Raw genomic sequence first — 25,315 nt, 5'->3', positions numbered from 1 at the left:
TGGACAGTAGGACCAGAATCACACATACCTCAGTGAGATTTTGCCTATCTTTTGTAATTGCTTAATGCAGTACTCTTGGCCATGAATATTATAATTATTTTAGCAAGCTCTGAAATGAATTGCAAATTTCTAGTAATAAACTGTAACAGATGTACTCCACTGGGTACAGCACCAGTTGGTTAAAAACGTGGAACAAATGGTGGGGCAAGCCAAGGACGGAAGAATCCCCATATGTTTGCTCCTGTTGGAATTCTGCAACAGGAGTATAGTTCCAAGTGCAACAGTTGCAGAAATCCAAGAGGACTACATAGTCCAGTATGTCCCAGAATTAAATCTGAAATGAACTGGCACATTATTAAGAACATACTAAATTGCATATACAATATAAAAATTGCTTATATTCCCACTAGCTAAATGATATTCTACCTTCCTAAATCTTGGATTCTTGACCTAGGTGGCTGTTCTAGCTGGAGGCCCCTGATGTTTAAAAATCTCTCAGAAATTAACTGCCTGAATGACAAAGTTATGTAAATCGCTTTGGGGTCTTTTCTTTCAGAAAGGAACACTAGTGAGGACATTCTTTTCCTATTCATTTCAGTTCTCTGGTTGGCTTTCTGCAGCTCATAGCTAGTCAGATATTTAGCACATTTAACAAATGCATTCAGGTAGGTCAGCTAATAGATAGAAAATTACTGAGAAGAGCATCCTAAAGGGACTGTTGAAACCAGCACTTAATATATGCACCTAGCTAAACAAAAATAAAACACACTGGACATGCAATAAAGGAAATCTGAGACCCCTGATCTTCCAAACACAGTAGCCATCTAAACAGGGGGAGAACTCATTGGTGAGGATTATTATTTGGGCATCTGTGATCTCGATTGTCCCAATCCCATGCTTATTCTGCTACATAAATTCTTGTTTTTGCCAGATGGGCCATTGTTTGATCTCTCCAGATGTTGAAAGGGCAATACTCAAGCTCCCAAATGGAAGTGGTGGCATACAGTGCATCACTTTTCAGAGTGCTGTGAAGTCTGGACTTCACATTAAGATGCTGTTTGAATAGTAATTGAGGATCTATGAATTATATATTTAGTGTTTGCATAAATGGTTATAATTATTACAATAAAAACAAAGTAGGTATAAATCCATTAGCATTAATGGCTGCTAATCTGAACATAATACCGCTGCATTTTTGTAGAAATCTATTTAGGTACTGTATTGATGCAGAAAGAAACAGAGCTGTAAATACCTGGAAATAAACTTACTTTGTGTTGCATACACACTTTTGGCACAGCTGTACACCGTGCATAGTAGAGTTAAATGAGCAGTCTTGAACAACAGCAATGACTATGGGCACCAGCAAAGTGTTGTATGCTTTTTCTTTATTTCCATGGATGAGTTAGAAGACTTCACTTCAGGAAGAAAATAAAAGTGATCTGACTCTACAGAATACAACTCAATATATATTGCAGATGACTCCTTCAAAATCCAACACCTTAAGAAATTCCTTTAATAATAATCCATGTCAATTATTTATTTCATGTCTTTTACAAGACAGAGATTATAAGCTAAAAAACATAAAAGAATTGTTTCATTTCCTAATACATTGTTTTATAGAAGAGAATGTATTTGTTACGGATAATATATATTAATTTAGGTTGTAAGTATATTAAAGTGCTATAAACTAGTCATATCTAGTGTACATGGAGAATGAGTGACAGGCTTAAATGATAGCTACAGTTTTAAATTTTGAGAATTTAGTGATAAATGGTTATGTTGATCTACGCCAACGTGGCTCCTCAGAATAAACTTGCTGTAAGCTGTAGATGTTTACTGCTCAGATTCTACTTGAGAGGCTACGATTAAGAAGACTACACAAAAAAATATTGGATCTAATCTTTGCTATCATCTATTAATGACAAGGCTGTAGAATTTTTTAAACCAACATGTTATATTGCAGTGAGTAATTTATCAAGACTTTAGTATTACTCCAAGTGATTTCAAGGCAGTCATTCAGACTGCCTATAGGAACACATTCTGTAGCTGGGAGTCCTGTTTCTGATGCAGCATTTTCAGCTAAGCCAAGACAGGCTTCATTTGTGCTCTGCAGTAATCCTGCATAAATTTCTGGTATAGGGAACTGCATTAATTTCATCTAAAACCATCACACCCATTTTACTCCCATCTCATAAAGCCATCATTTTAGTTGAAATCTTAAGAAGCTAGTGCAATTAAATTTGATATTTAATTAAATACACATTCAACAAAATACAATATAAAGTTATGGAAGCACTATATTTATTAGTCACATATCAACACCAACAAGGGGCAGGGCAGGGAAGGGGGGTTGTCTTCCCAAGGATATTGTTCTGGTATGGCACTAGAGTTAAAAAAAAAAAAACAGGCAACATTTTCCTACGTTTTCACTGAACTTCCTATCTGAAGAATGGGGAAAAGGGGTTAAAAAAAGAGAGAAAGCAAGGATTAATGAGAGAATAAGGAGGCCCAGTTTAAGCATACGTTTTCACAGGTAATAAGACATACTCAAAGTTTAAACAACTGAACTGAGAAGATACTGAGCTCTGCCATGAACAAACACTGTATAGCCATAGGCAGGCAGAATCTCCTTTCTACACTGTCTTATGACAACATCCTGGTAACTATCATAATGCCTTTTTTTTTTCCTTTTGCTTTTGGAGTAGATTGCAGTTTTCCACAGAACGATGCCACCTCTGATTCTGAGGCATACTTCTTCTTACACCACTGTAGTGCACTACAGCAAAACGTCTTTCATGTTTCTTTCAAGTTAACACATCAATGATAAGCATGATTCACACGGGACTCTTCCATCTTCTAAAACCCATGTCCCAGGCTTTTAGCCTCTTCAATGGGTGAAATTCAGACAATGGTGTTAAGAAAAGCAGAAGTACAATTTACATCGTTGATGGGACTGTTACTACCTTCAAGGCAGTCTTAAAGAAGCCCTGGGAGCTTAGCATGGTCTGCAAAATATGTGGAGTTATTCCCAGTTTTGAAAGTTTAAAGAACTTAAGTTTAAAGAACTTCCTTTAAAGAGCTTCACTTTGACATCTTCAGCATTTTTTTTTCAAATTAACAACCCTAGCAAGCTGTCCTAGTTACTTGGACCTTAGCTCTCATTTATAACAGGAAGTCTGGTTAAAAATTGAACACAGAAGATTACTCTGCCTCTGGAAGAACTCCCCCTGAAACCAATGAGTTGCACCAATAGCTTTTAGTCCTTAGTGATCCTCATCTTTGCTACTGGTAGCTCAAAGGTAGCATAAGAATCAGAAAGACCCTCTGCAGGCTCTGTCACAGGTTGCAGTACTGAAACTGCATATACTTACAAGACAAAGTTGTTCTTTTCACAGATTCTGCCCACTTTCTCTAATTTGTTGGGAAGATTCTTAGTAACAGACCCAAAACCCCTGCTGAGGTTCACCACAAATCAATATACATACAGCCATAATGAAGTTGCTGAAAATGCAACTGTTCGCATACAGATTATGACTATGAGTATAAATGTGGTCCCATGTGTTGTTTGGTTTGTTTTAGCATACAACACATTTACCGAGTTCAGCCCCTGTAATACATAGATATCCTGTTTTACTCCAGTTGCTTCGCAGAGCATCCTTAGCTAAACTGCTATATACATATCAATTAAAATTCAGGAGTAGGCTAGGCATGCTAGGGAATGCATGTGGAGAGCAATTTAACCCACCCCATTCCATTAATCTACCCAATTTCCTTAAAAAGAGTTGTAATCTCCCTCACAGCAAGTAACATTAAATGTATTGCAAGGTACATATGTTCACCAAGTGAGCATAATGAGAACATATTTATTTTTTCTAAGAGTAATGAGCATACTAAACAATTAATTTCAGAGCTTTGCAAGTGCTGATTCACTGACAGAAACAAGTACCTGGAGTTTTTCCTGTTACTTTCTTGTATATCTGAACATGAAACTGATTTTATTAAGTGTTAGTCAGTCAAAGAACAAAGAACAAATACTTGTTGTAATTTGAGTTTCCATGAGACTGGATGACCCAGAATAATTAAGAATTGTGTCAGTTAAGAAGATGATGACTAAGGGATGAACTCTGTCCATTAATATTTCATTTTGCTTTGCCTAGTTTACATTTTATTTTTCTCATCTGCCAGGCCTTTTGGAAAGCTGCATGGAACACTAACAGTTATATGCAGCTCTTCGAACAACATGCATCTTCAAACATCCTTAGCAGTTACAAGTGGAAGATCCACTACCAAATAAGCATGAAGTTCTAGTCCTAAAAAATATCCAAAATATTGAAAGACAATCAAGATTTAAAAAAATAAGTAGTCATAGTGTCATGCTTTCTAGAAGCTAGCTCTGTGTTATCTTTCATTATTGAAAGAATGTGGGAAAATGTTGTGAATGTCTCTATCCTACAATTATGTACCATAAGACACCTCAAACTGATACTTGTGTTGAATGTGTATTTCCTTGCTGAAAGCCTGAACAAATGAGGAAAACTTTACAAGCAATTTATGTAACCTGGTTTTATAACATATCTCTGTATGTCATCCAAAAATTTCAAAAATGAGAAAAAATGCACTTTCACAGCATTCAGACCTGATTTAACTGTGATGAAGGTCAGAGAAAGCTAGTTGAAATAGCAAATCACCACAAACTACATCAGAACAGCATGGTCAGCCTTCAGACAATCACAAATCTTGAATAAAAAATTATCCTAGACAGCATGGAACTGACCCAGGAAATCCCCCAGGATTTTTATTTATTTATTTATTATATTACTGGACATGTTTTCTTCTAACGCCAACAATTGCACGTATGGGCAAAGGCACGCACTGACTGTGATCTCATTTATAGTATGATACATCAAAGTGTGGCAAGGTGCAATCCTGTCCTATCCCAGTGAGGCTAAACTCCTCAGGTAACCCTCCTCTCTGTCCATGCCCAAGAATCAATGATTTGCATTATAATGGTACCATCAAATAAAGAGTCCTCAAGGTCCAGAGAGTTAGAAGATGGGGCTCCACTTCTCTGGATGGACAGGCAGCCTGCAACTAGGAAAGAAGCCAGCAAAGCAGCAGTCCTGTGAGCCAGAGAGGCTGAGAAAGATAGACTAGAGGCTGATGCTGAACCCTGTTGAGTGTGGTGATAGGGGGAGTTCAGCCACACCTGGGAGAAGTTCCAACTCTGAATCACAAAGCTTCTTTGAGCTGCACAAGCTCAAAGACAAAAGAGCAAGAACTGGACGGCCAGAAGCAGATCAGCAGGGTAAGCACACTCTTGCTGTGCACTGATGGCTCATTGGTTTTAACATAGCACTTAAGTGCAACATTTTCATCTTTACACTTCTGAGTGGTTTTAGACTTCCCCATGTAACAGCCTGCTTCTGTATCAGAATAAATACATTTCTGGCATCTTGCTTCCCTTACACAGCTTCTAGAATTTAATGAGAGTAAAACTACTCTTTAGCCTGAAATAACATCAGAGCTTACTATTATCCTAGAGGTTTAGTCCCAAACCCAGCATTAGATATTTAGAAAGCAGCATTTCCACATTTTTATTGCTAGATTCTCATGGTCCTCGAGTGTCTCTACATTATATAAATGCTGTCCCTTAAATTAAGTAGTTTTCTAAATCACTTTGATAACTTAGAAGTCTTGCTTATGAAAATGCCTATATTAACATAAACCTGTATACCTCACGCACTTTGTTACATAAAATAAAGTTAATTCCTTTACTGATTAACAAAGAAGCAAAATTATACAGCCATAGGCACGGTTTACCTAATTTTGTTTACACAATGTTAACTTTTGGATTAAGACCTTGATTCCTCTACCACAGCACTGCATTTATGCTAGGTATTGCTGCACAATCTAAAAGGTTTATTAAAATGGGAAACATAAGTGTTACTTGCTTACCATAGATAACAAACACTATTCTCTATTAGAAGAGCTCTGGGTGGTAAATTACTCCGCTGGAAACTCAGCATGCGACTGCCTTGACATAACTCATCTCTGCAGAGATGCTTTGACCCTCACAGGGAAAACTAAAGTGAATACTCACCCTCAGTGCTTAAAAGTTAAGTGTCCAGGTAGCACCCCAGCATTCAGCAAGTTACTCATATGTTCAACATGAGCAAGTATACATTAAGAGCTACACAGCTTGTAGTGGGCTCGGCTCCACCGCACCACAAGCTAAATTCTCCACTCTGAGGTTTCCCCAGGAACTCTTTGCCCTGTGATGAGACCACATTTTCAGACTATAACCCAAATAGCCTTCAATGTAGTGTGTTGTTTACCATACCAAACTCAGAGAAGGCATACCCGAGCATGGTTTTCATGGATTTACTCAAAGCTGAATTTGGTATTCTGTATTCATTTTATTGACTGGAGGGGAAAAGGGAGGGGGCATTTACTGCCTTTAAAAATAGAAGGGTTTAAATTTTGGTGCAGTTATCCTTCTACACCTATATTTAACATTCAAATATAATATATATTTTTTTTCTCTCAAACTGCATAGTTTTTAATCAACCATCTTATTGACTAAGTGCAAAAAAGCAGAGCAGCTCATGTCACAGCCAGCATCAGCTTCTTCACTGCTGTTACTTTAAAAGCAGATACATGTATGGTCTCCATGATACATGAAATTGAACGCACACAAGTTACAGCTCAAAATTTAAAGCTTCAGAAAATATTTACATTTACGTCAAAGGTATAACAGAAGTTTGTTTTTTTCCTCACCATCATATTTATCTATGCCACTCGCGCATCAAATTGTGCAATTGCTCTCTTACCAAACAAGATTTGTAAATGATCACTTATATGGACCTCATTTTAGAGCTATGCCACAGTAAAAAGGATCATCATACACATATTTTCAACCCACTTCTGTTTTTCTGCAAGATGACAAACTGAAAGAGGAGACAAACTTGTTTGCCTTTGTAAATACACTTAGTGCCAAAACAAAAAAAAAAAAAAAAGCCTTTGTATCCCAACAATTGAATGCCTCAGACAAAACCTCCACTTTCCTGCAAATATAGGTATTTGTTTGCTTAACCAAAAAAACAAACTTGCATTGGAGACATGTCAGTTAATGAGAAGTGAATGCTCTACTGACTTTTGATCATAGGAGGGAAATTAGCATTAAAGTTATTACTGCTTTAAGTTTAATCATTGGCAAAAACAGCAGAACTAATTTTGGCTGAGCAAAGCAATGTTCTGAAAACTTTGTTAAAGGTGATTTTCAAAGTCCAATAAATGAACCTGCAATGCAAGGATGCCAGTGACAATACATACCCAAAAGATCTAGTACATTCACTGCTTGAAAAACACGTGATGAATTTTTGTATTTATTCCAAGAACATGCCACCTGTATCTTTACTGACTTTTTAAATCTGTTATAATATTAAGAAGCAACAAGGAAGGTTACCTATGTGACTAATGAGCAAAGTTCTTAAAAATAAAAAGTCAGTAGCAACTATTTGATACAATGGTAAAACACAAAACTGATTGTGAAACTACTGATTTTCTCATAACTTTGTACATACAAAGAGGAGACCTCCAATCCCATGTTCCTGCCTTCCACTGACCAGGCTGGAAGACAAACCAGAGAGCAGGTCTGACTAGGACGCTGCTCCAGCACTAAGGGAGCTTTGACCCTGCTCTCACAGTTGCTTATACATTCTTCGTTAAGGGTTCATTGACTAAGTGCACACAAAAAAATGATTCTGGGAATTGAAAATGAGCTACCTTTGGTTTTATGCTTTTCTTTGGGCTCCTAAGCCTTATTTCCTCACTTGGTGCCAAGATTTGGCAGCATGCAAGATACTCTGCTTTATTCAAGAAAGATCAAATACTCTACAGCCTTCTGAAAAACTACTTCTGATCATACCCTCCCAAGTTGGTCCTTCAGCAATCACTAATATTGGTTACTGCTACCACATCAAAATGATGACATTTTACTCAAACTGTAGTTTTTTTGAGATTTGTTTTTCTTGTTCTGCATTTTTATCACCAGTGTTCTGGACCAGCTACTCTTGTGGTTATCTTGTTTGATATTTTTTTTTTTCCTCCCATCTCTTTTGTCACTCTCACTTCCAACTGTTTTGGAAAACTATGTATGCTTACTAAAATCTTTAAAATTTTGAATTTTCAAATGGAATTGAAAGAAGGCAATATCAAACATGGTTTTAAAACAGAAGGAGAATGACTAAGTCTGGGAACCACCTCTAAGCTCCCGTCTCAAAATGTTCCTCATTAACATGCACATGTGTAAGTTTGAGTGAATCTGCACAGGCTTATTTTGTCCCTCAGACTCTGAAGACCAATGATATTAACAGGGAGGAAGGAATGCGTCTAAAACTGATGAACAGAGTTGTTAAGGCTGAAATCAGATGGTCCCTTCATTTGCAGATATATTCCAAACTACTACTCCATACACAACACACAGATCCTCACAGCAGTTACAAATAACATTCCTTTAGAGCTAGTACATAGACCTAAAATGACACACCAAGAAAGGCCAGCCCGCTTAAAGCGCATCAGTACTAAATCAAAGGCAAATTTGTTACTCAATCCCATTTTTGCCCTAAGCAGTAAGTGATGGAGTGCTTCTTCAATGCTGATTTAATTTACAATTAGAGTTTTCCTAAACAGAACGGCTACACCCTATCTCACAAAACTCATTTCTAACCTTAACATGTGACATAATATGAAAACTGCTGACACAAATAATTGACTGCTTTATAATAAATAAGAATACTAAGAATTTTTAAATGCCTCATAAATCCATATTAAATCTATGTTATTGATTTCAGAAAAGTTCATTTCATTTCCACAGCAATATTCCATGATCTGAGCACTTAAAAAAAAATCACTTTTCTCAGTTTTAACTGTCATTGAAATATCCTTCATTTCAAAGATATCAAGAAATTATCACTATTCATTTTCAATACAAAGCCTCTTACACTTCAGCTGTCATTTTCAAAAAATCATACTGAAAATAGTGTTTCTAAGCAGAGTTCAGTTGCAGCGTAATAAGTAATAATTTCATCAATTAGCAGTATTCAGCATCCACTGAGAGTTCTCTCACTATTATTTTATTCATAGAGTCCTTTGTGGAAGTAGCATACTAAAAAGATCCATTTATCCTTCAAGGTTTTTCATAAATGTGTCATACATCTTAGAAAACAATTGGTTATTATTCTCGTTCAATCTAAATAACTATAATAACTTCCAGGTGTAAAACCTCTTTTTATACTTCCAATCTTCTTTACTCACATTATGGGTCTACATTTTTAATAACCTATTCTAACACTTCTACCCACTTTTACACACGCATTCTGGAGTTTTGCATGGATGCTAGACATGCCTGGATGGGAGGGTCGCTGGCTTATTGTTAAGAGCAGAATAGAACTGGGTTTCACATAATGCCCTTCAGAATCAAGGCAAAAACAAGCATTTTATAATAAGCTAGATACTAGCATAGATGCTAACGGTGCAAAGGCTGCAAAGGAAAATGCTGCAATTGTTAAATTCCCCCAATAGCTTGCTTGCAGTCTTGTGAATTAGAGTCTATTTTATTTCTCCTTCCCTCTAGATCCCTCTACTTATTTATCAGACCATTTCTTCTCACCCACAAGGACATGTCCTGGCTTCTGTCCTTTCACCTCAAGGCTGCAAAATGCTCCCTTCAGAGCACAACAACATCACTCCTTAATCAGCTCACAGAGATGTGACTGAGCAGCATGAGGGCCCCTCTCATGGCTGGAAAAGAGCCCTGTGCAGAGCAGGCAGCACAACCAAACATCCCTGTCCTTGAAAAAGCAGCCCAGGTTTCTGAGGTGCACCTCCTGCACATCAGCCTGCTGCTTCCTCTCCATGTTGGTCAGGTGCCGGAGTGACCCAAACACCGACCAGGAAAGTTCATTTCAACAGAAGACTCAATTTAAGTAAGGCCTGAGAGCGCACCTAACAAAATCACAAGACAGAACCAAGGAAAAGTGCACAGTAATGTATTACTACATTAGGCACCACAACAACCTATCTATCCAGAAATGGTGGAGTCCAACCTCCATAATAAATACAAAGCGAATGACACTGCTCATATGACTAATACTTGAAAGAAGAACATCATTAGGAAGAAAAGATTAACTAAAATAAAACTATCAAAGCAGCTTTCAGTTTTTACACCTCATTTCCACATTTTCAAAGCGGTGTGCACAAGTATATCTTTTAAAACCCACACACACTAGCAAGATGTGCGTCAATCAGACAGTTTGGCTGCCTGGACAGTTCTCTCTTTAATTATGCATATAATTGTTTTTTTAACCTGAAATGAAAATGTTGGAATGCACCATGTTAGCCTTTAACTGATGACTACCATCCCATCTAAATGGAAATATTTAGATTCAACATCCAGATATTCTTTTAATTAGCTTTCAGATGAAGTCACAGTCAAGCACGTCTGCCTTCTCCCATTCACAGTGCTGGTGTCAAGTTGAACTGGAAAGGCCAACCATTTCAATGAACTAAAAGAAACGCAATTTTAAGGTCAAGTCACTTGTAACACTTCAGGCAGCAAATGTCACACTGGAAGTAAAATTGAACCTTGACTTGAGCACAGATGAAAGGCTTGGTATTTCAAGGACTTCATTGTGTTTATCACCTTAAATTTACAAAACCCTATCACATATATTAATATTTATCATATTAATAAAGCTTTCTCAAGCTATGTGTGTAAATACTGGTAACATTTTTAAAAAACAAAATACTTTCATAAGCAGGCTTAACCTAATTTCAAATCATGAAATTTCTGCAAGACTTAAAAATACTCAAAATTCCACATTGACTTAGTCAGGCATTTCTGGCTATGATAAGAGACCAGATGTTTCACAAAACAGTCAAAGTATTATGACAGAGGGCAGAAGTGAGATCGCCCAACCTGGCCCACAGCATGAAAAAATGCATGGTTTGCTCTGTTTGTTCTGAAACTACACATCACAGGCCTGGAAGTGCTCCCCCCTGTCCCCAGCCCGAGCCATGCTACCCAAGCACTTCCCACTTACGGTTTCCAACTCCACAGCTACAAGACATGGTGAGCATCCAGTGCCCTTGCTGCACCAGGGATATGGCGACACCTGAGGGAGTTAAAGCTCCTCCTGCCTTTGACTAACACCTACCACTGTTTAATACAGACCCTTCATTTACCCTAAACCCTTCACAAATACCTATTGGCTTGATATAGACAAGCTATTCATCCAGATGATGGCATTTCCATGGGAATAAACCCCCACTATGTTGTAAATCAGTCTCGGATGGTTAGTCAGGGATTTCTGTGTATCAGAACTACACCACAAAGACTCTTGCATTCCTCCTTCTTGCAAGGAAAACACAGTTGAACCCTACAGTGTAAATCTGGGCTGAGAACCTAACTGCCTAATAGCTTATCATTAGGATAACTCCAAGAAAAGGAGTCCTATACATATCATGACCTAAACAGTCACAAAACATACTTGCTTTGGCATTTCAGCCTCAGAGTCTGTTCTGTTTTTTGGTGGTGGTGGCATTCTTTCCCAATATTTAAAGAAAATTGCCCACTTGAATCTTATGTTCTTTGTTATCTGCAACAGCAAAAACGATGTAGGCATTTGCTATAGCTGTACCAGTCCATGAGCAGAAGAAAGGGAATTTAAAGTAAAGCTTAAGACCCAGTCTGAACCGCCTGGACAATTCTAATGCAAACTATTTTTTCTTATTTCCTAAAAAACAATATTATAAGAAAACCAGACAATTTAGTTTATTTCTTCCACTTACTCCTTTAACTTCTTTCTTCCCCAGCTCCTAACTGACCTGTATATCTGACATTTATTTATTTACATTTTTAATTATGGCATCACATTTGAGCTGCATACAGACCAAGACAACAAAAACGCCCACCAAGATCTGCACAGCCGATCTCTGTTGTCATTTTGCAAACTGATGCTCTCCATGCGTAAGGACGCCAGAGATTTACACCGTGCTGATCTGCAAGAGTTCTGCCCTTCGTATACAAATGATAGCAAGTGAAAATTAAAGGAATCTGAATAGCGTGCCCACACAAATGCCACTCTCTGAGCCTCTGATAAGACATTTACAGCCAAAGGTTTCCTAATCCCAAATGTTTGATTTCCTTGCCAAATCACATACTTGCTGAAGTCTCATATAAAGGCACAAATCCTGCTCTTCACAAAGGCGATGGCACAGGGCAGGGAGCAGCGTGTGTAACACTGTACTGATGAAATAAAAAAGGAATAGAAATCATATGCTAATAAGAGGAGGGAGGTTGCCAGGCAACCAGGGAGGGAGAGAAAGCAGGTTTTGATGTGAACTCTGTGCTGCCAAAGGGCTAGCAAAGCCAGAACACACGGGGCACAACCAACCTGGCTTGTCTGCAGTCACCAGCAATGCCAGCTTTCCTCAACATTTTAAGTAGAAGCCTGCCCTCAAATTGGTGCCAGCTATGTTTGTGCTTCATGTGTCATTTTATCGACATGGACAAAGTGGCATAGGATAGGATGGACAGTAGATTGACACGTGCATTGGAAACGAAGCAGAACCTGCCTTTGACTAACACCAATTGCTCCAGACACATGTACCAGCTTGCAGGACAAAGGCAGCTGTGCACCCTTGGTCCAAGCAAATCCTACTCTGCCAGGCACAGCCACATCTCTGAGCTTCACCAAAAACTACACAAGTTCTGCCCTGCTGTGAAAACTGTACCCTGGCATGGGTAGACAGAAAACTATAGTCCTGGCATGTGACAGGCAAAATCCTGCCCCACACATCTCAGAGCCCCTCACCAACACATAGTGGTCTTTGATCTTCTAGCTTAGATGATGCAACAGCTGGACATGGTTAAAATAAACACTGGAAAGAATAACATTCAAGTCCAGTCTACAACAAAGTCATCAAAAAGCCTTTTCACTTAACAAAAGGGAAAATTAATTTCAGTTTCTTTTTGTTTTCAGAACTGATCGCTGCAGCGACAACTGTCAAAAGTATTGTAATAGCTGGCATTTCCCATCAATCTCAGCCATGAGAAAGGGTGAGAGCAGCAGGTCTCTCTTTCAAGGACTATCTTATGATCTTCTTACAAAGAGTAAATTTAAAAAAAAAATGGGAAAGGAAAGTTTATTTCAAGAGTAACATTAAAATTCAAAGGCCAAATAAAACTGAAAAGCATGAGAGTTTTGTTTTGTTTTTCATTTTAATATCATTACTTTGGAGAGCTTGACTGAATTTCAGTGCTAAAATTTAGCAGACTCTATGCAGAGGAGACAAGACCTTACACAACTCAACAGGATTTGAACATACAACATGAAAAGACATATCTCATACAGAGAACTTTCCATCCTACTTACCAGACCAAGTTTTAACCTTGAGAGCTGATCTTGTTCATTTCTCCAAGACTGACATTTTAACCATGGTCTACAATCTCCTATGAGTACATAGCAATCACGCTGTAATTACTGTTCCACTCAGCTAAGAGGTTACTACAACAAAACCACTAAAACGATAGAAGAGCACTTTTGTTTGATCAATTTCTCTGAAGTGAACTGGGAAGTTGTTTCCTCACTGAACACTCATCAAATGACCCTAAGCATACAGAGCTATAAGGCTGGGACTGCCATCCGATCACTTATACCCAGCTATAAAGCATTTACTTAAAAAAAATAATTCTGCACATTAGGACTTCATTATGGAACTTCAAATAGTGGGTATCTAACACAGAGAGAAACTGTAGCAGTTGGGGCTTTTTAAATTAAAGTTTGGCCTAGATGAAAGAAAGCTAGCTTCACCTATTTATTCACATAAACTTTTGCTAATAGTTTTCAGAGACATGTTGACTAGTAGGATTCCCTATCTTACTGGAGGTTTCCTTTTTTTTTTTTAAACAAGAAAACAAAAACTATATTTTTCTGTCCTGGCCCTACCATCCAGGACACCAGGCTTGGCTCTCAGCTGTACCTTCACACATTTGCTACATGCAGGTTTTTCACTCAGTTCATTTGTACTGGGAGAAGAATAAACCTGACAAGAGAAACTTGCCTAACTTGCTCTCATAGCCCATGCTTTCCAGCACTCGCTAAGGTAAATATCCCAGAGAAAGAACCTTTACTGCTGTTAAGTTTGCTATGTTTACAACATACAGTAGCCACACCGCTTAAATAAAGTCTTATACCCTGGTGTTCCCATCCCTGGACTGGCTGCAGCCCTGGAGCTGAGGTGTGCTGCCCCCAGCAACAGGCCCAAACAGGCCACAGCCTTGTTCCACCTCCATCAGTGGCCTTCACCTTGCAGCTGGCCAAACTAAAACCTACACAAATATGCCTGCAGTGCACTCAGGAAGTCCTGAAGCTACCTGTGTCCTTCCTAAGGTCAGCACCCACCAGGCATGGTCTGGCCCTGAAGAAACCATCCCTTTCACCCCAAAGCTGATGTGTTTTCTACAGCTTTTGTCCATAATGAGCAACAACTCATTTGTGCCTACAGACTATACCACCACAGAGAAGGCGGTGGTCATTGAAGCAAGAATTACAGCAAATGTCAGCTCGAACATAAAACCGAATAAAGCTACATGGATGAACTCTATAGCACTTTTTGTTTGAAAAGTTGTTAATTTTACTGCTGGTGTTCTAGGTTTTTGATGACAGCATGGCAAAGTTATTTCTACTCTGATGAAAAGCAGCCCTCTCTGAGGGAGGCTGGCAGTCCTCCTTACTTTGTCTGTGCAGCAGTTGACAAAGATGTAAGAAGGTATCCAGCACCCAACCATCACCAGATGAGAGGACCAAAGGGACCACAGAGACAATGGGGCCTGCTAGCCACACAAGCAGAGCAGGTGGTTATTACCTAGGGGGATATTGCTATGCACTCTGCTCTGAAATATCTGGGACTCATCTCAAAATGTTAGTTATTTTGATGGTTCTGGTCTTCGATGGGAATGCAGTCAGGAGAACATACACAGTTGCATCATCTTGCATGAACTCAAGAAACCAAATTAAGATTCAAATGAATTAAGATTCTATTCAACATTTCACAGTTTAGCGATTCATTAATTCTTGAGTACTTGATCTGACACATTAATTCTTTAAAAAACCCTAAAGTTTCCAAGAGAATTAATTATGAATGGTTTACATACATTCATATTAAAGAAACTGATTAATATAAAAAAAAAAAAAAAAAAAAAAAAAGGATTTCTTTCCCAGAGTATTCTTGAAGAGGTGTATGTATGAAGTTGGTAAATAATATCTGGAGTATTTACAAATACCAACAACAACAAAAAAAAGCATTACAGTTTTGTGAGTATGTCTGTTCACTGTTTTTGTTTCAACTAACATTTCCTGGAAAAGACCTTATATTTAATCACAAAAGCTCCTATTTCCCCAAAGTGCAGAAGTAGACTTTTAGAACAATAGCATCTGTGATTTTTTTATTTTTTTTTATTTCTTTAGTAAGACAGTGCTATGGTTAAGCCAACCACAGCAGATGAGATTCCTTGGGGACAACTTCCTGGATTTTTTTTTTTTTTTTTTAAACTTGAGAACTGGCTGTGATTTTAGCAGCTCCTAGCACAGATTCTTGGCTCCTCTTTAACCAGTGATATCAGTTTTTCATATGGCATTAGCTATCTAAATGAATTATAAAGCAGAATCAGCACTCCAAAGGTCACATTTAATCTTTTAATTATATGAACTATGTTGTGTGAGAGGCCAACCATTGAGATAAATATTCTTAGAAATCTGGTTGTCGAGCAGGGAAGTGCATCAACGTGAGCCCTAGGAGCATAACTTGAATGTTTTGGTCACTTTCTTGGCTGCAGTATAAAAACTGAACAGAGGATTTTATGAAAGTTATTTCTCTACAGTGATATAAGCTTAGCTAATATACACTTTCCCTACTTCAAATATAAAAATAAAATACATTTTGATGGAAAATACACTACATTCTTTTTTCACCAAAGGAAGTCAAATGGAGGAGGGCAGGGGGAGTTGCAATTAGACTATCAGTAATTATTGATATATTCATCTGGGAGACAAATCATACAGTGACTAAATTTAGTCAAACAGATGGGGAAACGACAATATGTTTGGTTAGAAGTAGCCTGCCTTTATTTTCTCGCTAATTTCAATGAACATCACAAACAAATCCACCTTCCCTATCACATAGTGCTGCTACTACTACTGACACGTGGCCCCGCAACACCGTATTTTCCTTTGGATGAGTCACACTCACCTACAAATGCAAAACAATACTCCCGGAAATAGTGTGTGTTAATAAATAAATAAAAAAATAAACGAGAGAAGTACACAAAAGCCTTTACTGTTGAAATCAAACTTTTGCAATAAAAAAAAAAATTGATCTTCAACACTTAAAGAAAAATCCCAGATCTGCCGCCCTGAAAACCCTGAGCCGATAAGACAGTCAGCACCCATTCCCTGACACAGTGCCTCCCTCACTTCCAGGAGGGCTCGGACAAGTTTGCTCTTCCGGCCCGTTCCGCGGTTCAGTTTTGTCAGTGTCTGTAAGGCAATTCTGGACACTGGTCACTGTTTGAGGAGCAGCTCGGCTGGGACACGGCACAAGAACTGCTGGCAGGAGTCACTCCGCTGCTGCGTGTGCCGGTGCCACGGCGAGCTGCTCCCCCAGACCTGCTGCTTCCCCCTGCACGGCATGCCACGGCTAAAAGTTGTGTCGGGCTGGAAAGAAACCTCGAGATGAGCCGGCGCACTGCCACTTGGCCCTCCTGGGCTCCCCAAAGCCACTGAAACTCAGAGCCGGGCCGTGGCAGCGGCACAGCGCAGGTGACAGCGGTCACCGCTGAGCGTGGACCAAAGCCCCAGGGCCGGGGGCGCTGGCAGCGGGGGCGCTGCCGGGGGACGAAGCCGAGGCCGCCCCCTGCGCCCAGCTGGGGCCCCCCCGAAGCCTCCTCAGCATCCCCCGAGCTGCTCCGCCCCGCTGGGACCCTGCCCGGGCGGCGGGGCTGGGGCTGACCCCGTCCCGGGGACAAGGGGCTCGGCCAAGCTGGAGGGGAGGGGTGGGGAGGGGAAGGGAGGCCCGGGGGCGGCGAGGAGGAGGGGAGACACCGCCCCCACACGCCCCTCTCCGGGGCGACGCCCGGGAGCCTCTCGCAGCCCCAAGCGGCTCCCGGGGGGTGGGGGGGGCCGACACACCGCCCCCGGACAAGGGCCGAGGCTGCCCGGTGCCGGGGCTGCCCTCGGGGCACGGCGGAGCGGAGCCCCCGGCCGCCGCAGCCAAAACTTTGCCGGGCAACGCCGCCGGGCTGAGCCCCCTCCCCGCCAGCCGCACGTCCCGGCGGGACGCTTGGGTACCTCAATGTCCACCGGGTCCCGGCTCAGCACCCGAGCCATGGTGTCCGCACCGCCACCGCCTTCCCCCGGCTCCCCGCAGTCCCGGAGTGGAGCGGAGCGGAGCGCGGGAGGAGGCGGAGCCGCCAGCCCGGCCTGCAACGCCCCAGTGGGCGGGCGCCCCCCGCCGGGACCGGGCCGGGGCCGGGGCCGCCCCGAGGGGTCACGGAGCGGGCAGAGGGGAAGCCCTAGCCCCGGCCCGGGATGTCCCCGAAGCTCCTCAGGGGAGCCTCAACCTTCCCTCAGCCCCCCTGCTCCCCCGCCAGAGGGAGCGCCCCAAAGGCCAGCAGCCGGGTGCTGCGCTCTCCGCGGTCTCCTCTCTCTCAGAGAGTGGTTGTTTAACACCACAAAGACAATATTTACCGCATCTTTGAAACGAACATTCCCACTGCAACATATATACAAAGAAGCCTGTCTTCTCTGCTACCTTAAGACAGCAAAAGCAAGTGTTCTCCCTTCGGGAAAACAAAAACACGCAGCAGATCACAGCATCAGCCTCTAGACAGCACTTTCAGGTAGCCCTACCTATGATCCCCAAAAGTGCTTCAGAGCTTTTCTCTCCATTTCACAAGAATACAGGAGTTTCAATTACATCCAGTCTTTGATTTTATTATTTGCCGGTCAAGCAATTTCTTGAATTTTCTCTCTCCCTTCTCCAAAGAGAATTACGGATCTGGCCCTTAGCATGCTTTTCTACAGTACTCATTTTATCCAGTTAGCTTTCAAACCTACCCTTCTTTATTCTAGTATGAAAAGGATTTTTTTATTTTTATTTTTATTTTTTTTTTTAAGAGTTTCCCATTCTTATTTGCTTTATAAAAAAGAAGACTGAAAAGGTGTAAGTAGCTTTGACACTCATGTCCCTTTGGGTGCAATAGAAAACAGCTTTGCCTTTCCTTTCTTTCAGGTCTCTTGAGAGAACGCCTCTCTCAGAAGAGCGTGGAACTTTTTTTCCTTATTATATTTCTTTCTATCTCCATAAATGAACATTTTTGAGATGCCCAGTGGAGACTGTTTGCCTTGTAAGATGTGGAAAAATAAGGTTGTGGTCTTTTGTGTCTCAAGTGAGAGCTCTTTCCTCAAGTCTCTACCAGCACTATCATGTAACAATTCTAGCTGATTACAATCACCCATGCAAAGCAGTTAAACTCTTGGCAAGAAAATCAGAAGCAGCGTCCCCTGCATTGCTGAGCACTTACTTGTAACATTTCATTAATATCAACTTTGCCGAGTGGCTCAGTGGTCTCTGGTGCTAGCTTGCTTCCTCAGTGTGTTTGTTCCTGACCTACAGCAGTATATGGGCTATACAAGTGTATTAAGCCCGAGTCACTTTTCATAAGGAATATTTTCAGATATAGGAAATACACTGCTCTGTGTCCACCTGTTTACAGCTCACATTTGCATACATTTGTTCTAAATACACATCTATATTAGAAGAGGCTAGCAGCAGCCACTGGACTGTAGTTATCCTATGCCCTGCCAGGTTTTCAGCTGTTATAAATAACACCATTTTGAGATGCCTCCACTTCTTTGGGAAGATATCACAGCCATTTTCTCTTTAGCTCTGCAGGTTATAAGTCCTCCGTTACTCCCACATTACCTACCAAGTCAAGTGAACCTGACACCTGTAAGATTGCTGCCCTGTTGAACATTCAAATGCCATAGAAATAGCTTTTTCCCCTCCAAATGAAGCAGGGGTTATTTGCCAGTAAGTATGGGTCAGAGAAATGGATACGGAGATGTATCCATACATCTGCCTAACACATTTCTCCTGGCCTATCTGTAAGCCATGGCAGGCAGGCAGCCTGTGTCAGCTCCACCCAGCAGCTCCGGAAGGTTGGCCTTCCCTTGGATCACTCTTGTGGCCTCTGGATTCACAACTGTGGCAAATAATGCTCTGATCAGCACTGAGCATCTATACAGCTAAACTTTGTTTCAGGAAATAATGAGCAAAAAAATGGAGGTGTTCACAACATCCATCAGAATACAAGTATTCCCACTTTCCTAAAGCAGAAGTTATAAGAAATTTTGAGAAGTGTTACACAGCCTAATATAGCTCAGGCTTTTCCCTGGAGTGCTAAGACTGTTTTCCCCTTCCCCTCCCCCAGGCTGGGCTTTGAATGCATCAGAAAGAGCATAGGTGCTGAAGACCTAACTTTCACTTATGGCATGAAATGCTGTTGATGCCTGGTTAAGTTATAGGCTTTTGAAAATTGCCATAAACCTTTTGTTCCTTGTGCTCTTCAAGTAAAAGCTGCACACATGCCAAAGAAATAATTGCACCTGGACTTTCTCAGAAAGCCCTCAGGCAGTCACTGCCACCACAGCAGCAACTTCCTGGTGTGGGGAATGGCTGTCTTGCTGGGAGGGCAGAGCAAGCAAGGCCATGCCCTTCAAACTCAAATGGTTCCAGGAACACAGCCTGCAACCTAAAACAAGAGGTTCCTCCTCCAGCCTCTGCAGTAGTTAATCTGTGAGTTTAAAGGCTAAACTGTGGCTCTGAAAGTTCAGCATTCAAATTCTAGCAGTGATCTATTAATGAGCCTAGAGGTCTCAGTGTACTGACATATCATACAAGTAACTTCCCACTTTTTCCTCAAAAATGCCCCTAATTCACATCAGTTCAAGTGTTAGAAAGACAGGACATTCCAGACTATAATTTGCTGTGCAGCTGGTAACTTAGAACCACTGTACTGTCTTTAATCACACATGATTTTTACTGCAGGCCCAGTCTCATCTCATTGCACATGAAGAGTGATGGTTAATCTCATAGCTAACATCTACCAACACCTGTATGCCTGATTTAGCAACTCAGATTGCTCATCACACTTTAGGGGGTTTGTCTCTCAAATTCATGGGATTTCAGAAAGCCTGTAGTGAGCCCAAGTTGCTGTCTTATACTTTCTTTGAGCATCTATGACAGTGCACGGATTTACACCTCGGTTATTTGCTTCTACTCTGTCTGTCTTGTCAACTTCCATGTTCAACAGTCTAAAGATGATATATCCCATATGCAAATGGTCCAAGAGAAATTAAATTAACAAAATGCCATGAAGATGACAGGCTTCCTCTGAAGACTCCCTACAGCAACTCAGATGTGAGTTTGATTGCTTCCAAATCACTATTAGCGTAAAGTTGAAAGAAAGAGCTCCACTGATTCCACTGTCAGGTTCATCAACCCTGAAGACATCTGCTGCACGTCTTCACTCTACTGTGTCAAGGAAGAAACAAGTGCATGTACTATGTGAAGCTGGAGTGTGAGAGGCAGAAGTTTTACTGTACTGTTTTCTGAAAGGTCTAAGATTCATAGACCAACTCTGTCACCCTTCACCCTCCTTAATCCTAATCCAATCCATTGGGATTGGCATTCAAAAGTTAGTTTGAGAAGTCTTGCTTCCACTACCTCTCCTAAATAGCAATATTTTGATATTGGGGGACATACAATTACAACTTTATGCATTTTTCTTATCAATTTAGCAAAAGTGTTCATCTTAAAACATTCACAGTAATGATTTTGCTTTACTAATCTGCTCTATTACAATTGGGCAGTGCTCTTCAGAAAGGGTAGCTACACAGGATAACCCAGGGTATGGCACGGTACAGGAGTACTAATGTTCTTAAGCATAAGATATACATATTTTTTAATTCTGTTCAGGGGAAAACCCTGACCTTACTCAGACAGCCTTTGGGCATGGAATTGTAAAGCACAAATAGATGAATAAATAACAAAATGGCCACCATGTGAGCTTTGATAAGTGTCCAAATGCATTTTAAACTAAAATGAACTGTTCTTTAGTGAGACCACTAATTTATTCCAGCCATCTGTGGCAGTGTAAACAAAAGCTTGTCTCCCTAAACTGCTTTATAATTTTATTTTTAATGTAGTAAGGACCACAAGTTTCAACATGATTATCTTGGGGAAAAAAATTAAGCAAAAAGAACCCACATTTTCACACCACAAACGTCTTTTGATAATCACTATCATGCAATTCAAAGAAATATTAAAAAGTAAAACTTGTTTCTGGCATAGCATAATGTTTTCCTTTTTAAATGCCACCAAATGTTTCTGTAGGATATTTTAGGGGATAGAAAAATCTGACTTTTTCTCCACTTTCCAGTGATGACATCTGTAGACAAATCCAATATTTATTACTAAGCTTGAGAACTGCTAAGTCAATGACCTGGGTTTACACTGATCCAAGAGCCTTTTCCCCACAGGCACCTCATTCTTTTCAGTCCCCTAATGTGCTTCACGTGTTGCTGGACCTTAGCTAGGCAGAATAGTCAGACAATCCCAGCATAAGGTAAAACATATATACGTTTAATGTGAGTCTTCCCTGGAGAAAAGCTCTTAGAGATCTCAGATAAAGATGGGACTTGTGGGCATTCAGCTTCCTCCTCCCTACATCTATAGTACTTTACAGGAAGAGTATGCTGGAGATCATTTTAGAGAAACTGAATAGCTGTTCAGTTACATCAGACCACATTATTCTTTATGGACAAAAAATGATTATTTTTTGAATCTTCAATTTTGGAATACAATGTTTACATTGAGACATCCTATTGTGGTGCCAGGGTTGTGACGTTTGTCTCCTTCAATCCTGGGTGTTAAAAGCAAAGGCTGCTATTTTCTGCACCTCTGGGATAAGAAGAGCATAAAACAAACTTTGTTTTAAACCAAATCATTTGCAATGAGGCCCAATACACTGTGTTATTTCTATCTTTTATGTCCAACAGGTTTCTGATAAGGGTCAGGTCTGCCTTTCAAGTGAGACCTGGTTCAGAACCAGATCATTGCGCAGCAGAAGTATGACAATGATATTGAGTCCTCCTGGGATGTAAAAGTCCTTGTTGATTCCAACCAGCTGGCTCTTGTTCCATCTGGCCTTGCAACCCTCACCTCCCCTTGCAGAGGTTTCTAAGTCTTCAAGAAGTCAGACTACTAAGCCATTAGAGAAAAGGCTTACTACATACCTGACTTCTGGCAACAGCGGGTACTTCTCCATTCAGTTATTAGAGATGGTGATTTACTGCATAGCTTATGACCATGTAAAAGTAACTACTTCTGTGCTTAGTTTTAAAGGGAAGCATGCAGTGAGAGAAGAGTTAATCTCTAAAATATAGAACTCGAAAAGCATGTTCACTGAACTATTAGTATTTCAATTTTTCCAGCAATGGCAGGAGCATCAACATAAGATTTTTTATTTTATTTTATTTTAAAAAAAAAGGTAAAAAGTGGTCTCTTGAATTATTTAGAAAAACCTCTAGTATTTACTACCAGTCTCCATAGTTGCAGCATGGCTGGTTTCAACTTTGACAGCTTTTCAAATGGCTCATGAAATGAATGTTTGACAAATAAATCAGCTTTTTGCTTAAGTGATGACTATTCTGTCAAGAAAAACTACCACCAAATTAACATACCTGAAACGAAAACTGATAGTGTTTAGGTTTTTCTTTAGTAGTTAAAAAGAACATGTTTGTAATTTTCTAAAGGGACACTGAACTACTGATATTCTTTTAAGTAATTACAATTAGTCCTTTGACTTTTCAATACATCCATCCCTATCACGGCTGAAATCTCAACCCAACTTGACAATGCCCAATGACCAGTAACAGCAGCTTTAGGCTAGATTAGTATTATTTTAAAGCCTTCAGCTATGCCCTGCGACCAAACAAAAGTCTGACAATAATTGCACAACTATTAAGTACTGATGAGATAGGAACTAAAAAAGAAAAAAAATAGCAGCTACTTGGTGCTATATGCTAGTCCTATAGAAAGTCACCTCGGTAGGCACATTTACCAGAGAAATCTTAGTTTTAATGGTAAACTCACAGTTGCCACCTTGCACAATTTCCTAACGTGAGCATTTTCCTTCTCCGTAGCATATATATATAAATGCATAACGTTCCCAAAGGAGACTGCCTGCACACAGATAACCATTTACAAGTCACACTAGTTGTTTATCTGTGTCAGAGCATGTTAGCATTATCTTAAACATTTTCTCATCCAGTTATTATTCTACACAAAAAAATACAATTAGACTCTTCACATTACTTAAATACATACTGGACTGCCATTAAGATATTTTTCTCCCTCCAATAGTGCTCTATGTCAATACTAAACACAACTCCACACATTTCACCAAGCTCTTTGCATGCCTGAGTTGCTTCCCATAGAGAGTTCCACCTATTTGCAATTGATTTACACTGTCCTGCAACTTCAGCATCTGTGGCCACACAGTACGTGTGTATTGCTCCTTTTAAAATATTTAAACAGTTTAAAGGCTGCAACCTGAAAGTCATTTTCTGAAAAGAGGCTATACTTTTCTCCAAGTCTTTACAGTATTCAGTACAACAGACCTCTACCTATCTTGGGTTTTATACAGTATTTTAACAGCCTTCAACACTAATAAACACAGATAAGCAACCTTAATATTTTGTTTAAGCCAAGTCAAGCAATGACATATTGTTAGGAAAAAATGGTTCTCTGGTGCTTTACATTGTATAAATGTAAGATAATGGAGTACCTGGGATGGAAACATTAAGACAAAGGCCCCAAAACTCCAAGGAAGCTTGTAAAGCGATACCAGGCCCTACATTTCCTTTGCTAAAGCCCTACAACAACTTTGTCATCTCCCAGTTGTTGAAAAACATCAACTCCTTGTCAGATAGTTAATACACTATCAAAGGCAGCTTACTGTGTGTTAGAATTTGTGTTCTTACATGCTGTGAATGCACATTTCACTTAGTTGTCAATTAGTGTTTAATTACTGCTCATAACCTTTTAACCAGACCCACTAAAATATGTTAAGATTCACAAAAAAACATAAGGATCCACTATAATGTGCACATTTGGCTCCCATTAATAAGAGATAGAGCTTGCTAGGAAGGTACGTGTATAAACACATGCACCTGTGTATATATGCACAAACAAAACCACACAGCCTTCTACTGTGGATGTTTTCTTATTGGAAGTTGGAATGAAACAACCAATATTTATTCATCAGTAACCCAAATAAGTCTATATCTGCCCTTTCACCAAGATAGAGAAATGCAGATATAAGAGTAATCATTATTACCTTATGTTACACATGGTAACTTGAGTTCTCATTTTAGGCCATTACCCTTTTCGCTCTGTAGCTTCTAGTGAGTAAAAAAGGGCAAAAGCTTGACTAAGTTTCCTATAGGATAATTCAAGTAAATTTATCTTCCCTACCTTGCTGTAGAGCTGACTTGTACCCAGGACCTTTTCAACTGCTTAGACCTGACTTCCACTTTCAGGCATTGCATGTGGCTGTAACTCTCTAATGCTGATGTAAGATAATGGATAGAAACGAGCCACAGCCTTGATAGTTGACTGGAGAAGTGATGCTCAGGTAATATGATCAACCTCTGAGTGCATTCCTCTGTCCTTGCTAAAATTCTAGGTTGATGGCAAGCTAGTCATCTGTCTTGGACTGTTCTGAGCAAATTTCAGAAGATTATTTCACCATTTCAGAAATAGCTAACTTCACAATCGCCACAGTTATTGCCTTGTCAAGGTTGAAATGAACAGGAGAAATTAATTCCAACCCAAGGTCTCTGCAAAATATGGACAAGACATTATTTTGCTGCCACCCTAGCTTAAGATAGTAATTGTCAATAGGAAAAACAGCCTGCATCATTATTTTCTAATTTAATCAAGGTCATATTAGATCACTACATCAGATCAAGTGGAGTCAATTTGATCAAAAAAAATCTTTGAGTTAAAACAGTTTCCTTCTGGAAGTTAACCCTTTATGACAAGCTTTGTCCAACGTAAACCATGTTATTTCCACTGAAAATGACTACTGCTATAGAAGATACAGCACATTTAAAAAATATTCACACAA

At 40.0% G+C, this 25,315-nt stretch overlaps 1 protein-coding gene across 4 annotated transcripts in view; it reads right to left on the bottom strand.

Moving 5' to 3' along the window:
• Positions 1 to 17,484, bottom strand: part of DPYD (dihydropyrimidine dehydrogenase) — a 341,675-nt gene extending 324,191 nt beyond the window's left edge. For all 4 annotated transcript variants that reach the window (XM_032192196.1, XM_032192197.1, XM_032192198.1 and 1 more), the window contains exon 1: positions 17,409 to 17,484. In XM_032192196.1, the coding sequence (XP_032048087.1) occupies positions 17,409 to 17,447 (39 nt within the window). In that variant the 5' untranslated portion in view covers positions 17,448 to 17,484. The remainder of the gene's footprint in view (positions 1 to 17,408) is intronic.
• Between the last annotated feature and the right edge of the window lie 7,831 nt (positions 17,485 to 25,315).

The sequence above is a fragment of the Aythya fuligula genome, chromosome 8, assembly GCF_009819795.1.
Source record: "Aythya fuligula isolate bAytFul2 chromosome 8, bAytFul2.pri, whole genome shotgun sequence".
NCBI classification, from domain to species: Eukaryota; Metazoa; Chordata; class Aves; order Anseriformes; family Anatidae; genus Aythya; species Aythya fuligula.
Note: the sequence above shows the minus strand (reverse complement) of the source record. Positions and strands in the feature narration are given on the sequence as shown.